The sequence below is a fragment of the Arachis stenosperma genome, chromosome 5 (assembly GCF_014773155.1).
Source record: "Arachis stenosperma cultivar V10309 chromosome 5, arast.V10309.gnm1.PFL2, whole genome shotgun sequence".
Lineage (NCBI taxonomy): Eukaryota > Viridiplantae > Streptophyta > Magnoliopsida > Fabales > Fabaceae > Arachis > Arachis stenosperma.
In genome coordinates, this window is record NC_080381.1 from 140,512,260 (window position 1) to 140,530,347 (window position 18,088).

At 26.2% G+C, this 18,088-nt stretch overlaps 1 protein-coding gene across 2 annotated transcripts; it reads right to left on the minus strand.

Annotated features, from left to right (window-relative positions):
• Positions 1-10,819: 10,819 nt before the first annotated feature.
• Positions 10,820-13,969, minus strand: LOC130981787 (ethylene-responsive transcription factor ABR1-like). Of its 2 annotated transcripts, none has more exons than XM_057905490.1 (2): positions 12,983-13,969; positions 10,820-12,214 (listed from the first exon to the last, which is right to left on the minus strand). In XM_057905490.1, the coding sequence occupies exons 1-2, from the start codon at positions 13,587-13,589 to the stop codon at positions 11,370-11,372; spliced, it is 1,452 nt and encodes a 483-aa protein (XP_057761473.1). In that variant the 5' UTR covers positions 13,590-13,969; the 3' UTR covers positions 10,820-11,369. The 2 variants fall into 2 exon arrangements, with proteins under 2 accessions (XP_057761473.1, XP_057761474.1); XM_057905491.1 differs by having other exon boundaries at positions 10,820-12,211; positions 12,983-13,967.
• Positions 13,970-18,088: the final 4,119 nt, after the last annotated feature.

Sequence of the window (18,088 nt, forward strand, 5' to 3'; positions counted from 1 at the left end):
CAGTCAAAGTGTTTTATTTTAAAGAAATGACGAAAACAATTTTATACATTTTTCGTGCCAAAGGCAATAATAATGTCTCTCCTTTTATTATTATTTTAAAATTGCATATATAGCTCTAAAATAAAAACAAAGAAAGCTTTTGTTAGTTAAATGATAATTTTTTAGGTGCTTTAAGAATAAATTATAATTTTATTTTGCTCTATTATATTAATATTGTGACATATTGGTAGTGTAAATCATTTTTATCATTTAAAATTAAATTTCAAAAACCACTTAAAAATATATTAGTCGTAATTAATTTAAAAAATAATAATTCAAAGGTGGGTGGGATCAACAATGTACACCGTATCATGGACCAACACATGGTACTTTAAATAGAAAAAATATTAACTAAATGACATAAAACAATTAACATGTATATGCATGATACTAGCTATAACTACCGACCAAAAATAAAGATGCATAATGCATAATTGATGATGAAATGAGTGACATAACATGGATTCATTTTTGTTCTGTATATTATAGGCATAGCTCACCGAAAACGAAAATAATGTTTCAAACAAATTTTAATATTATATCATTTTGCACGTTTTTTTATGCACAACAAATCTTTTTTATTCTATATATCTATATATTTAAAGTAAAATGGAAACAAAGTTAGGTTTGTTGGGAATGGAAGTAAACCGGAGAATGTGACTCCAATATGAAACATTGCAGGTTTTAATTGGACTAATGATTTATATATATATATATATATAGTTTCCACTAATATGTAATATACACAATGAAATAAAAATAAAATAAATAGAGAACACAATAATTTTAAATAATTGATAATTATTGCGTTTTTTTTTTTAAATTGAAAGACGGGATTAAACTCACTAAAGTCCAGACAAAAGAAAACTAAGCTACAAGACAAAAGAGAAATTCCTCTTGAACTTAACACGAGTTAAGAGAATTTTAATTTGAGTAAAACCCATCTAATTTTTTTATTTAGACAACTCGCAATTTATCAATTAAAAATGACAATAAAAATATTATTCTTTTGTTAGACGCATAAATTTTTTTATGAAAATATCCAATAAAAAATAACAGAAAAATACTTACATTTAAATTATGTATTACTTATATAATCATTAAAATAATGTTGCAGAGAGATAATAACCATTTGATTGGAATATTACTTATTTATAGAAGATAGATTATACAAATTATGTCATACCATAAGTATTTTTTTATTATTTTTTATTAAAAATTCTCATAGAATGACTCATACGAATTTTGAGACGAAATTGAGATCAATTTTGCATAAATTAGAGACAAATTTTTTGTTTTGAACAAAATTGAGATGAATTTTTTTTGTCCAAAAAATTCTTGTTGCTAATTTACATTTTGTCTGAAATTTTGTCCGAAATTTTTTTAAACGATTTTGTAATGAATTTCGAATAAGCATTTATCTGCTATATTTCTAACTATTATGACGTATCTTAGACAGATTAGCTAATATAAAGACAATGTATTTCGGATAAATTTCAAACCTAAAAATATTTTATTTTAGATAAATTTCAAACAAAAAATACACTTCCTTTCAGACAAATTTCTAACTAATTTAGTCAACTATAACCGATTTTTTTAAACAAAATTTAGACAATTCAAATATTTCTTTTCGATTAAATTTCAGACAAATTTAATTTAATATAATTTACGTATTTAAAACAAATCTCATATAAAATAAAAAATATTTTCACACAAATTTTTTTACAAATTTAATATAATATTTCAAATAATTTTCATACAAAATAATTTACTATTTAATATTTAAATATTTAAAAAAATAAATTGTATACAATTTGGTTTCTATATTAAAATCATTATAATAAACAAATTTTTTATATTATATTATTTAAATTATAAATACATAATAAAATCATAAAAAATTAATTCAATAAAAGATTTAAAAAATATTTATTATTAAAATACTATTGTCTATAAATGTAATCAAATTAAAATAAGAAAAAAATAATTAAACTAAAACAAAGAAAATTTTTAAAAAGGTCGCAAATTATGAATAAATTAAAATATATTAACTAATTCACCTAAAAATTCCTTAATCTAAATATAAAAAAAACAACATATACTCCAGACTTCAATCATTCATGTTATCATTCTCATCATCACTAAAATCTGTTCCAAACTCATCTTTCGCAGGATCAGACAAGGTTGAGGAAAGTGGGAGATTCAACTTTTTATATAAAGTATGAAGTGTCTTTTCATCGGTAAAACCAATTCTTTTCTGTTGAGCTTTTAGTTGACGTCCTTAATCTTTTAACTTGTGCGCAGCGTCATTAAACTTAACATTTTGTGATCATTTCTTGCTCATTTGTCTTTTCTTTTCGCATGTAAAGTTCTTGCTCAATATTTAGATCATCTTTGGATGTTTCTGAACAATCTTTAGAATCTAACTTTAAAGAGAAATTTAAACTAAAAGAACCTAATTGATAACTAAATTAAACGTCCTTCTGAAATTCTAAAGAACCATGTGCTTTTGCTACATTTGACATAGAGTCGTTACTTCAAAACTAAATTAAATGAACACACGAGAATATTGAATAGAACAACATGGACAATGGACACTCCATATTATAAATTTCATCCCACCACCTCCCTCCTCCCCCACAACAACATCCCCAAACACAAATACAATGAGAAATGCAATGTTAAAAGTATTTTTGGGGTTTCCAATCTTGTTGAGTCTGCAGCGGAATTTAGACTTTTAATAGATATAAAGTAATATGAAATTGAACACTATCCACAATAATGCACTAACTATAACAAAGCCAATATGAGAAAATATGATGTAATTACTCTATATAATATGATGTGAATTAATCTTCTTTCTTATTTTTGATGATGTTTCAATTACAATGCTACAGAAATATATATAGTATCATCTATGTTATAATTTCAATGAATAAGGATAAAATCCTCCTATAAAAATTTTCTACAAGTTCTCTCCTATTAAAACTTTTTGCAAACTTTATTTTACTTCCTAAGTTTGCTCTTATTCTTCTTGTATTCTCCCAATTCTCCAATTCGGTCACAATTTGAAAAACTGACTCAAATTTTGAACGAACAAATTGTAGTAGTCGTATTCGGTTGCATCGTCTTAACAATGACTGCTTACATACCCTTTACCAGGATCAAACGAAATGTATTTCCTTTATTTGCCATGTAATACTTAACATGGAATAATGTTGAGCAAATCCAAGTAATGCTGAAATTTATTTTCTGACACTACTTTAGTCAATATGTCTGTTGGGTTTTCATTTGTGTATACCTTCACGAAAGAAATGTCACTTTTCTCTATAACATCACGCACAAAATGATACCTAATATCAATATGCTTGGTACGAGTATGATGAACCTGATTTTTAGCCAAATGAATCACACTTTGGCTATCACAACTAAGATTCACACAATTTTGCTTAAAACCTAAATCATCTAGAAAACCTCTTAACCACAATATCTCCTTCACCTCTTCTGCTACTGCCATGTACTCAGCCTCTGTAGTAGATAGTGCTTGTAACATCGATCGCCAACTAACCGGAGCACCATATATTTTATATACATAACTAGTTGTAGATCGTCTCTATCTAGATCACCAGCATAATTAGAATCAACAAAATTGCTAATTTGACATGATGATTTACCACCAAACCATAAACATGTGCCAATGGTACCCTTTAAATATCTTAATATCTATTTGACTGCTTCCCAGTGTGTCTTCTCTGGATTTTTCATAAACCTGCTAATAACACTGACTGCTTGTGAAATGTCTGGGCGCGTGCATACCATAGCGTACATTAGGCTGTCTACATCACTTGCGTAAGGTATATTGTCCATGTAAGTCTTATCTTCTGCTGTTGTAGGAGATTGTTTACCTGAGAACCTGAAATGTGGAGTCAATGGAGTCACCACCGACTTAGCATTTTTCATCTCAAACCTTTCGATAATGCGTTCAATGTAGCTTTTTTGGCTCAAGAATAATTTTTGACTTAATATCTATCTTCTAATCTCTATGCTTAAGATTTTTTTCGCAGCACCCAAATTTTTTGTTTCAAACTCTTCACCAAGTTAAATCTTGAACCTATCTATCTCCACCTTGCTCTTGGAAGTAATGAGCATCTCATTCACATACAATAAAAGATAGATATAATTACCTCCAAGAAACTTATAAATGTATATACAACAATCTTAGTTACTTCTAAAGAAACCTTGTTTTAAAATAAAGAAATCAAATCACTTGTACCACTGTCAAAGAGATTGTTTCAATTCATAAAGCAATTTCCCCAAGCAACAAACCTGACCTTTTTTACCCTCAACTTTGAAACCCTTAGGTTGATACATATAAATTTCTTCCTCTAAATCATCGTGTAAGAACGCTGTCTTCATATCTAGTTGTTCTAACTCAAGATCGCCATTAGCTACAATACTTAAAAGCATTCGAATAGAAGTGTATTTTACTACAAGAGAAAATATCATCATTATAATCAACTCCTTCTTTCTATGCGAATCCCTTGGCCACTAACCTAGTCTTGAATCTTGTACCATCCGATTTAGTAGAGTCTTCTTTTCTTTTATACACCCACTTATAACCAATAGCAGTCTTTTTCACGGACAATGGGACCACCTCCCATGTCTTGTTTTTACGAATAGACTACATCTCTTCTTCCATAGCAACCAACCAGCTCTCACTATCCTTGTCTTTGATAGCTTGTTTGAAGGTGACTGGCTCATTTTTCTCTACCGAGAGTGCATACTCTACTAAATTTAACTGTCCATAATGTCTCAGAAGCTTGTCTGACCCAAGCTTCTGTACGAGTTTGTAATTTTTCTTTGGCTTAGTGGATACCAAAGAATCCTGTTGTTGCTGTTGTCATACATGTGTATTTTTCCGCTGAATCTCCTCATAATCAAGTTCATTGTCCTCCTCATTTTCGTGAGTAGCATTAAGATGCTCCACCTGGACATGACTATAATCTATTGGTTAGTTTTTAAACTCTATCTCTACCACTTGAGTGTTTATAATTTTTTCAACATCACCATCATCTGCCGTCATAAATTTTTGACAAAACTACCATGGATCTTTCATTAAAGGTTATATCCCTGCTGATTACAAATTTAGAATCACTTACGCTCTAAAGACGATAGCCTTGAACCCCTTTTGGATACCCTAAGAAGATTCTCTTCTTAGCTCTTTCATCTAGTTTATTGTCTTTGATATGATAATAAGTCGTGCATTCAAAGACTCTGTGTTTCTCGTAATCTCCATGTTTCTCTAACCACACCTTATAAGGTGTATCTCCATCTAAAGAAGAATGTGGAAATCGATTTACTATGTAGCACGTTGTAGCAACTGAATCAACCCACAATTCTCTGCTTAATCCAAAATTAGAGTGCATACACCTTGCTTTCTTAAGTAGTGTACGATTCAGTCTTTTTGTGACTCCATTTTTTTGTGGTGTATCTCTAACTATCTAGTATCTCACAATCTCTTCCTGATCACAGAAATTATCTAACATGTGGTATTAGAATAAAATTATTTCTGTCTTGCCATTTTAAAATTTAATTACTGTGCATTATTTTGGTTAATTATTTTCAAAGAGAAAATGTATAGTACAAATTTAATATATAAAAAATACTATATAAAAAATATAAAAAAATTAAATATACTTAAAAAAATAACATTATAATTTAATATTATATTTTTTATTAATTAACTAATTATTTATCTAAAATGATTTTAATTAATATTATTTAAATAATATTTATTTTATCAAAATTAATTTTAGTATAAAATTACCAAACATAAATCATGTTGGCATAAATTTACATCTATCTAAAATTAATTCTACAAAAATCACTTTTATTCAAATTTTAGTTTGACAAAGGTCAATTTAAACACATACTTAATGTCATTACTAACGCTTAAATTTCGTCACTTATCCTGAATTATCACGAAACAACAAAAATAAAAAATTCTAAATTTTTGACTCAGTTTTTTTCACTCAAATTTCACTATTTATTCATGTACTCTATTGTTGGAAATGTTTAAATTATATTCTTCAAATTATATTAAAATTTTTAAATTTAAATTATATATAATTTTATTTTATTGAGTACTAATTTGAATGAGATAATTTAAAAAAAATGTGATGACAGTTTTAAATTACATAACTTTATTGCTAGAGTTTAAATAGAACATTTTAAGTTATGTGTTTAAATTGACCATTTTAAATTATGTCACTTGAGTTAAAATTCTCTATTAATACGAGCTGGGATAGTCAAATTGATTTTTGAAATTGTTGAATTTTACAGGCAAATTCAATTGCCACATGTTTGAAAGATCACACGACCGAAAAGACTTGAAAAAGAGGTTAACCTCGGTTAGATATCACTATAAGATAATAAAAGATGAATAATTTAAATGTGTTTATTTAAATATATAATTTAAAATTATCAATTTAATATAATAAATTATATAAAATTTGTATGTACGCTATTATTTAAAATATTTAAATTATATTGTTTAAATTATATTAAAATTTTTAAATTTAAATTATATATAATTTTATTTTATTAAGTACTAATTTGTTGAGAATTAATTTAAATCATGATGGTTTGATTTTGTTAAAGGTAATTTATATTGGACCATTTTTATATTAAAATGGATTATAGTAACATAAATATTGTTTGGATTACATTACTTAAAATCACTTTTAAATAAAAAAAATTACTAAAATAAATATCAACTTAAATAATTTTTTATATTATTCTTTTATTTTAATTTATATATTTAAATAAATTTTATTAATTAATTTTATAATATAATTAATTTTATAATACATTTTTCTTAAATTTTAAGTATTAACGTCAGAACTTTAATTTAGTATTCTTTTTACATCATATTCTTATTCTAGTACTCTTACTAATCTTATTTTTAATATTATTTTGGAATCTAATATTTATGATTATTATTATTTATGATTAATTTTTTATTTAATTTGCCTTATTTAATGGGATTATAATTTATATTATAAAAAAATTACACAAAAACATAGTATACGAGAATTACAATAATAAGAGAGTACTAAAAATAATTAACAATTACATATCTAAGTGACAAAAACAAATCTAAAAGTTTTTGACAATAGTTTTTATATAGATATTCTTAGTACTCTCTTTTAATACGCTATGATTTTATTTTTATTATTCCATACAACAAAAATAACAGGTAAAAAAATCATATAAACAAAAAATAATAATATGCATGAGAGAGTATTAGAGAAAAAATATTATAAAAAATAATAATAAAATTAATTATATAAACAATGAAGGATAAAATTGATAAATAAAAAATAAATTTCAATCTAACTTAAGAAAGTGAATGCAAAAATTAGAATTTCTATCTTTAAATAAACCTGGATTAGAAGGTAAAATTACGTTTGTTTTTAGAAGAAGAATAAATAGCCAAATAACAAATAAAGCTTTCAAAAAAACTAAATGTAACTTGATGGTTCAAACGCTTAACTAAACATATCCGAAAACGTTTCCATATTCTATATACAGAAATATAGGAATATACAGGAATGAGTGGTTATAAATATTTTTTAGTTGGAAAAAATATTGAATTTAAGAGTTTGGCAATGGTTATGAGAAAAAAAAATGACAAAAATTTAATTTCATTATATTTTAATAGACTTATTTAAAATATATTATCTTAATTATTATAAATTAAATAATATTTATACTTTTATTTTGAGACAATAAATTAAAATAAAATATTTTTTTTACAAAATTAATGAAAAGTTTGAGGACAAAAGAGTTTAATTGAATTTTGTTTGATTTTATTTTTATTTTATTTTATTTTACATTTTTATGTGAATTAAAAAATAATGTTACTAATATATGAATAATGTTAAAATATATTAAAACTAATTTTGTAAAGACAAAAAATTTAGTTGCTATAAAAGACGGATGCATAAATAAGTACTAACATATCTATTAATCTAATTTTTAAAATATGTGTAATAATAAATAAAATATTAATTTATATGATGATTATTTCATATTTTGATCGATATTTTGATCGAGAGGTTTTAAAATTGAGTTTTAGAAACAAAAAAATGTACCTTTTTATAAGTTATATATAATTAAATTTATTTTAGGAAAAAAATTATTTTGAAATAGTAAAAATATTTGGGATAAATTATAGACAAATTTGAGATATAAACAATATTTTTATACTAACTGCTAAAATTTTCAATAAACATTTGAAAATTGATGCACCTTTAAACAGAATTTACAAATGATGTTATTTTCGTCTCAAATTTGTCGGAAAGAATTTTGGCTACTTCGAATGGTTAACTATAATAAAAACATTTAAGATTAATTATAGACAAATTTAGAATAGAATTCACATTTTTCAAAATGCGTCCCAAATCTGTATGAATACAGATGAATTATAATTTTTGTCCAAAATGTATTGCTAATATGTATGAAAATTTTAGCGCCATCCAAAAAAAATTTAGGACAAAATTTAGACAAATTTAGGACATAATATATTCTTTCATAACCTCCACTAAATGTTGTTCAACATTTGTCCCAAATTTGTCCAAAATTAAAAAGTCATTCAGACGGAATAAATTTCATTTGAAATTTTTGTCTAAAAAAAATCCCTATTTCTAGTAGTGTTTTACTTGGGGATGGCAAATTGGCAATGGGTAAGGTAGGGTAGAGTTTGGATCTAACTCTAATTCTATTCGCGGGTTCAGAATGTCCCAACCCTAATTTTACCAGTTCTGAGTAGAGACTATATCCGCAGATTACCAAAAAAATGCAATATTATTATATAACTTAATAATAATTTAAAGTAGAACTGACTTTTATGTAAAAAAAACGTATTATATTATTAATTAATAGAACTGATTTTTTTAGTGGTTATGAATTTTTTGCATTTAGTGAGAAGTTTTTAGTGCAACATCTACATTAACCCGTACCTATTCTATCCATTACGAATCGAATTGACAATCCTATCCGAACGAATTACGTTGGATTGAATTTTAGAATGAGAGTTGTATATAAGTGAAGATACTCATTAAGAGCCAATAAAAAATACTAGAGCCATAGAGTTAAGTTGGAAGGAATTTTTATAACGATATTTTGTTGCAATTTTAAACTTAGATCTGTCATTTGAATGAGTATTTTTCTGTTGAATCTTCTTTTTTTAAACCAATTTCATACCCTGAAAAGTTTGTTCAAATTTGATAATTTCATAAAGAAACCTTGAAACCTAAGCTAACTTTAAATTTTAGATAAGCCTGCCTTTTGACAAGGTGATTGTTTGAACAAATAATAATAATGCATAAAGTCCTTCATGTTCTTAAACTAAATTTGGTTTGACTGGTCTGTATCTCTTGGACTTCTCATCTTAGAAATTAACACAAAAATCAGTTACATTTTCACACCATCAATCAGCCAAAGTTAATAACTAACTACCCACTTCAATGGTGGGGTGGTCTTGGATTATTTTAGCCAACTATTGAAATTCAAATTCCATGCATGCCTTTGGCAAGTGGAAGATGCATGTGTTGTGACAGAGAACTAGGAGTGGAAAAAGAAAAGTTGACCTAGTAGAAGCATACACCTGTATTTAATCTGATAATTAATTTAAGTTTAAAACTATTTTAAAAATTTAATAATGATTTGAATTTGTTTTTATGCTATTTAAATATTTTTATCATTATATTATGTATACATCAAAATCAACCATCAAAATTAGTTATCAGTATAAAATATATGTTAAAATATAAATATGCATTGAAAATAAATTATATCAAATATATATATATATACATAAATACATTGGTGATTGATTTTAATAATTAATTTTAGTATACGAATAGTGTTTTTGATATTTTTATTCGTCAAACTACTTATTTCTTTATTATATAACATTTTTATGTTTTAATATCTTTAATTTAATTTTTTATTTATTTGTTTATTTTGCTATTTTAATTTTTTTAAATTATGAGACATTTTATTAGGTTTAGTATTCTTTAAATAGTCTATTACAGAACCGTAGACTAAGCTTATATCAATTAACTTTATTGCAAATTTAGCATGTTAAATGTGAAGTTACCTGTTTACTATTTCTACTCCTGTATTAAATAATTTACATATATTGCCTTCAATTTAATTAATATATACCAGAATTTCGTATTTATTAAATAATAAACAAGTTGGCGTTAAAAGATTAACTATTATTATCTGATAAAATCCATTCTCTCATATAAGAATTAAAATTGTGAATATAAAAATATAATTACTTTTGTTAATATAACTTTTTAAACATCATATAATTATGCATTATAATATTAATAAACTACTATTCAATTTTACATTAATCATTATTTAATTCAATAGTAATCTTTTAGGAAATATCAATTAAATTACTTTTCATGAAAAATCTGAGTTAATCCAAACAGTATTGATTGTATCAAATGTATATAGTATCACTCTTAATCAGTAAGATTAGAATATATCAAATGTATCACTATAACACAGAAAGATAAAGAATAATCATCGTGGAATAATCATCATGATGATAACTAAGTCACAGCCAAATATATTACTAAACAAAAAAAGATTTAAAGTATACAAATAATTTTTTTTAATAAAATATCTATGGCTGTAGAGTGGATAACATACAAGGTTATATAAAAAGCTATGGGTTTCTACATCTTTCTACGGATAATTGAGAAAAAAAAATGTTAACATCATATATTCATATCCATCTTATACAATACACAGAATCAAATTAACACCTTTGAACCCAAGTGCTGCTTTGTCTTTTCCTTCAAACTCTTTATCAGACAAATACAAATACCCAAGTACTTTAACAATAAGAAATTCTTTTTTTTTTATACTTCTTATTTTTATTTTTTAACTTCTATATTTATTTATTGTTTTCTATATTATTTAATATACAAATCATATCTCTATCTCCAACCTAATTTGTAAAAGGTGGCAAACAACAAATATATTAAGAAAATAAAATTAAAAAAAAAACTCTTAATAACCTTATAATAATCCCATCTCATATTTTTTTCAATAAATTAAAAATTAAAAAAAAAAACTCTAAACCTAAAAGCAATTGTTCAAGGAATTTATGGTCAATTTTTTTTCTCAAAAATAAGAAAAGAAAAAGGAAAAAGGAAAACAAATACAAAGTTATATATTTTAATAAACAAAGTTTAAAATTAAAAATTAAAAAAAAAAAAGACAGAGTAACAAGAGATTCTATATCAACCAGGTGGTGGTGGATAGCCACTGGTATCTGACCAAGTTGAAGGGAGAAAGTTTAACCCGCCGGCACCGTCTCCGCCGCCGTGAGGTTGGTTTCCCGGTGGCCGGAAAAACACCATTTGCTGACTAGGAAACAGGGGAAGTGAAGCAGAGGACGGTTGAGCAGAAGCTGAAAACACCGAAGCTGGTGGCACAACTGAAGAAGAAGAAGATGATGATGAAGAAGATTGAAGCGCCGCCAATTGTGAATTATAGTACAACTGTTGTAACAAATTCGAAGGTTGTTGATTAATTTGTTGTTGTTGATGTTGTTGAAAATCACCAGAACTCTGAAGAAGCAGAGAATATTCCAAATAGTCTCTGATCTCATTGTTTCCCTGAAACTGTGGCTGCTGTTGTTGAACCAATGGTGGTGGTGGTGGTGGTTCTGGATGGTACATCTGCGGCGGAGGGTGGCGGAAATGTGTGGTGGCGGTGGTTGTGGCGGCGGCGGCAGAGAAAGGTGGTTGAATTGGGCGTGGCACTGCTCTTACATTCTCTGGAAAATTGAGTTTTGCTCTGTTTCCTCTGAATCTCAATGCGGCTTCGTCGTAGGCTCTTGCGGCGGCTTCCGCCGTGTCGAATGTTCCGAGCCACACTCTTGCCGCCTTGTGTGGATCTCGAATCTCCGCTGCCCATTTTCCCCATGGCCTTTGCCTAACTCCTCTGTACCTTCTCCTTCTCTCCCCTGTTTCTTCATATGATGCGGCTTCGCTCGACGGCGTTGCCGGTGTCATGGTGGTTACGGTGGCTGCCGTGGCTGCCGTGGCCGCCGTGGTGATGGAGGAAGCTTCTTCTGTCACTGCTTTATAAGAAAAAAATATATATAAGATTATCCAATTTTTTCCTTAAAATTAATTTTTTTTAGAATTATTAATTAATAATTTAGTAAAATTATTTATGAATTGGCTCGAGTTTAAGTTTAATAAAGTGATCATGAAATTGCACCACTATACGTTTAAGTTAATGCTTTATTATATTTTTAATAAAACGTGTATGAAATGAATTAATGAAATAAGGTAAGTGTGAAAGGTGATTAACATGCAGCACCACTAACTTCATTAGCAACTAATGTTAATCTTAACGGAATTTCTCAGAAAATGCCATTGTTCAATTAGTTGCATAATCATGTTCTATAGTTCATTAATCTATTCCCAGTATTAAAAAATGGAAGAAAACAACAATTCATGAGAAAAGTGTTTATGCATGCAATATAAACCATGACCTAAATGAGAGAGAGAATTGCAATATATATAACCCAGTGTTATCCTTCAAGTATCCGTAATATTAAATAATAGACAATATCTAAAATTACATAATATTAAATTAAACAAGTATTCTAATGCTAATTAATAAATATTAGATAAAATAACTTTAAACGGTGCAAGCTAATTTTTTATTATTTCCAAACATTATTGTTCATATATATATATATATATATACTCATTAATGGTGCAATAATTTTTTTGAACAAGTTGCCAAGTCTTTTAATTTAATTTCCTTTAAAATATTAAAAAATGATAAAAATATGAACTAAGAGAGAGAGAAAAAAAACAAAGGAAGTGAATTGCACCTGATGAAGATGATTCTGGTTGATGAGAAGGTAGCACCTTGAAGTCACCAAGATTGGTTCCAAAGAATCTAGGAACAGGATGTTGAACCAAATTCTGATGATGTTGATGTTGATATTGATAAGATTGAGAAGAGGAAGAAGAAGATGAAGATGAAGCACCAATCATGTGGTGTTGTTCTTCACGCCCTCTCTTTTGGCCAACCCATGAAGAGGAAGCAGAAGCAGAAGAAGAAGATGAAGAAGTAAAACAAGACAAAGAAGACACGTGTCCAAAATCTGACGTCATCATAGGATGATGCTGAGAAGCAGAAGCAAACCAGTCGGTGCCGCTTTGATGAGATTGAGAAGAAGAAGAACCTGATGACACAACATTATTTGTCAGCGCCGAAAGCATGATCTCACTCAATTCCATTGAACCTTGCATTGTTATTCTTTCCACCTCATCTTCTTTCTTGTTACCTACTTCTTGTTCATATGATCTGCTTCTTCTTCCACCACCACCGCCGCCGCCGTGTTCCTCATCTCCGCCGTCACCGCCACGCTGCGCCGTGAACCGGATGAACTCACCTGACCCCCTTTGATGCGCCACCGTTGTTACTAAGCACATGTAAACAATAATATGTTCTTATTTTTTTGGTCTACTTTTCTTTTTTCTTTTTTTTTTTCTATTTTTGGTGATGAATATTTACCCTAATAAGGTCCACCAAGAAATTTATGATTTTGATTAGCTTCTCGGAGACCCTTTGAGATGTTTTGAAGAATGAAACGGTTTTTATATAAATAAGGTGTGCTAAGCTAAGAGAAAATCAAACGTGGGCGAGTTATATAGCCCCCAATTAAATAGTACTATACGTACTACTAGTTACATGGCATCCAATTAATTATTTTCTTTTCTTTTTTAATTAATTTAATAATATATATTCTCGGCTCATCAAATTCTCTTTGCTATTCTAAAATACAAAAAAAGGAAAAGATATCTATTGGGGTACAATTACAAATACATGAACCCAAGCTTTTATATTTAATTTAAAAACAAAAAAACAAAAAAGGGGAAGAGAGTAGTAGTATATAAGGTTGCTTAGCTAATTAGCTTCCTTGGTATGTATGTGTATGTTCACACCTAAACAATGGATTTTAATTTGACTGAAATAAAAGGGTAGTGCTAAGATAATGTGTACAATGGGTTAAATTTTGGTTTATGAATAAAATGAACATTATCTATATTATCTAAAATAATCATCTGAATACTACAGATAATAAACATCTCATGTCATAAAATTATTCATCCTAAAAATTTAAGTTAATTTTAGAGTTTACCAAGGATTGAACCCTTGACTTTTTAGATCTAAAATTCTAATACCATGTCATGAACCCACTCATCTCAAAAGCATAATCTAATAAAATAATGTAACACTAATAGTCATATCTCTAATACATCCTAAATCTCTATTGTACACATTGTACGCTTAGACCATTAGCTCCCTATACTTTCCTGAAATAAAAAGATTGAAGATATGCAAATTAAAATGGAAGTAACTAGTTAACACCTATAGCGGCAGTCTTTTCATTTTTGCATCTCCTAGAGCAGTGTCGGCGTACTTTTTAGAGAGAGAGAGAGAAACATAAAAGACATAAGAGTTCATGTTTGAATTTGATTACTAAGAATTTTGATTACTATACTAGTCTATAGTATAAGCAGTCAAATTTTATTTTCTTGCGTATAAAAAGCTAGTTTTAAGTTTTTAAGTTTTAACCGACTTGGCTACTTAGGAATGGGTTAATGCTTAATAGTATTATTTGGGCTTAGGCATGTTGATTAGCCCATGATTAAGATTAATGGGTCCGGCATGTGTAGTTTCAACTTACATTATTATTATTATTATTATTACAACTAACACAAGTTGATTATATTGAGTTTCTATTACAACTTACATTGATGGGATTTAATTTAATTGATATCTAAAAGGCATAAGCTATGAATCAATTGTGGGTTAGGCTTGGAATCATTCATGAGGAGGTGTAAAGGTGTAAATTCATATACTATCTAATAAAGGCAATTTGCCTAATTATTTTCTAGAAACATGCATCATATACCTTTTTCATTTAGAAATGCTACATTATATTATGAAATGAACTTGGAAGAGAATAGAATAGAATAGTTTGATTTGGAATTTATTTCGGAATATTATTATTATTATTATTATTATTATTATTATTAGATGGGTGAGAAAAATTAAAAATGAATTCATGTGAATGTATATGGTCAAAGCACGTCTCTGATATAGGTATGTAGTTGCCAAATTGAGAAGAGTGTGTTTTTTGTGCTCATCACGAACAACAACACTAGACCCATAAATGTAAAATGATTTTGAATTCTTCAAATTCAGTGGAATGTTAATGTTGATTATTTTGTACACTTGATAATTTTTTAGTTACGCCTATTCTGAATTTTGACTCTTCTAAAATGTACAAAATAATAAAATATCATATGCAATTAAATCAAGTTATGATATGTGAATTTTATTAAACAATTTAATGGTACTTTAATATTATTAATCTCTCATTTTCGCATTTTTTACAATTTTATATATATGTGAATATTATTATTCACCCTTTGAAGACTATCACATAGGTCAAATAGTTTACTGGGTCACCCATTCAGTCGCCACCTTCCATAATGAACGTGGGGGGTGATTCCTTTCACATTGTTGAATAATATTCTATTTTTTCATAATAAGGTATAATAACATTGATCTTATTTAACTCGTTCATATAAAAACAACGGAAATGGATGAAACGATTATGGTTAAATAATAATTTTCAGTTGTGTTTGTTTGTACCGTGCCCTAATTATTAGTAGGGTAAAGTGTATGTGTTCTTGAATTTTATCAATGATCTTTAAAATATTTTTAAATTTTATTTTGTTTTAATTTTGTTTTTAAAAATTTTTATTTACATTAAATATATATCTAATAACTAAATTTTTAAAAAATTTAAGATTAATTCAATAATAATATATAACAATTATGTCTAATTTATTTACATTGAAAATTGTTATTATAAAATTATCGTTAAATTGTTTTTAAATTTATTAAAAAATTAACTGTCAAAAATATATGTGATATAATTTAAAATTTTTTAACAAATTTTAAAATAAAAAAAGTTATTTCTATTATTATTATTATTATTATTATTATTATTATTATTATTAACTAGAATATAAATATATAGCCTCAGCATCCAAATTTTTTGTAAGTAGAAACTAGATAGAGAGAGATTAAGAAAAAAAAGTGAAGAGAGGCTCAAGCATGATGAGATAATGACAACGCAAATCCTAGAAACTTTAAAAGAATGAAAATGTCAACGTGGCCGTGAGTCAGATCATGAAATGATACACGTGTGGTTAGAAGACAAATGACAAATAATATTATTATACATAGACTTTATTAATACAAATTAAATTTTGAAAAAAAAATCAAAATTTCTTTTTAAAAAAATTATTATACACATACGAAATATATTTCCCGAAGTAGAATTTGATTTTTATTTTTTATGTTATAATGACTTCTCATAATTTTTTAAAGATACTATAATTACTTAGTGATGTTATATTTATAAAAGTGTATTAATTGTTAAATTTATAAAATTTAAATTATTGTGTTTCTAACTTCTTTGGTGAAAATGAAGACGAAGAAGAATATTAAAAGTATAGGTCCACTTAATTAACATCCGTTAATGAATTTCGAGTGGGATCCCATCCGTTATTAATTGTGCCAATTAATCTTTTTAATGAATAAAACAATATGATTTGTGTATAATAATTATATGAATTATTAGGTTAAATTTATCAAGAACAATGTTATATGTATGTTAAAATCAATTACTAAAATTAATTATTAATATATAATATATATAGAAATATAAATTATATATTAAAAATAAATTAAATTACGTATGTATTTATATATAAATATATAATATTTAATTTTAATAATTAATTTTATTATATATATAATATTTTTTATAAATCTAATTAATTTAACTGTTATATTATGTTTAGAGTTATGGAAAATGAAAAAGAGCTAGCTCATCATCTTCATCATCAATTCATCATTAAATAATAAGATTGTAACTTAAAATTAAATTTTAAACTAATTGATTAGATCTAAAAATAATACAATATTTGACTGAGTAATATAGTTATGACTTGGATTTAAAAACGTTGGCATAGTGAAAAATCAAGGTCAATATTATAATTTTCAAAGACATTTTTCATAAATAATTAATAAGTCTAATAAATGGTGTGGAAATATACATATATATATATTAAATAAAATAATAAATTTAATCATAAATATGAAGGGATAAAATCATATGGAGTATATAGTTACTTGCTGCTTGGGGATATTAGATTTTTCATTGTTATACGTAAACATTAAAACAATAATAGATTGGTTAGCGCGCGATAAAAAAATTCAATTACTTGTAGTTATGGATTTCCTTTCCTTTTCTTTCTTTTTCTTCTATCTATCTCTCTCCTTTTAATTAAATGAGTAAAAAAAGTTGTTTTCATAAATCATATATAACCAATATCCAGCCACTTTAATTTGCCTCTTTTCAAGTTTTGTTTCAAAATAATTTGAATTTAAAATTACGATCATTTGATGCCAAAGAAAATGGTATTTGGATAGTTATATTACTAAAAAAATACTTTTAGTAATTATTTATTTTACTTTAGTTACAATAACCACTAATAATTTTATTCAATAATTAAATATTAGTCATTTTATATTTTATCACTAAAAAATTTTAACGACAATTATACAATTATCAATAAAAATATTTTTAATAACTGTAAAAAATATATAATTACCAATCATAACATATAACAATAACAAATATATAACTATCACACAAAATATAAATTAAATAAAATATATTGTAACTGTTATATTATTATCACCCAAATTTTGTCACTAAATACTTTTTGTTATAGCGTTATTAAGATAAGTTGAACATGGTCTGAAATATTGATCCAAAAACAAAATCAAAAACTAAAATTTTAGAAAATTTTTTTTAAATATATTCAAAATATTAATATTTTAA

Coding starts and splice junctions, on each gene's coding strand:
- LOC130981787 (XM_057905490.1), bottom strand. CDS start 13,589: ATGTGCTTAGTAACAACGGTGGCGCATCAAAGGGGGTCAGGTGAGTTC. Junction 12,215..12,982: donor ACCAGAATCATCTTCATCAG/GTGCAATTCACT, acceptor TTTCTTATAAAG/CAGTGACAGAAGAAGCTTCC.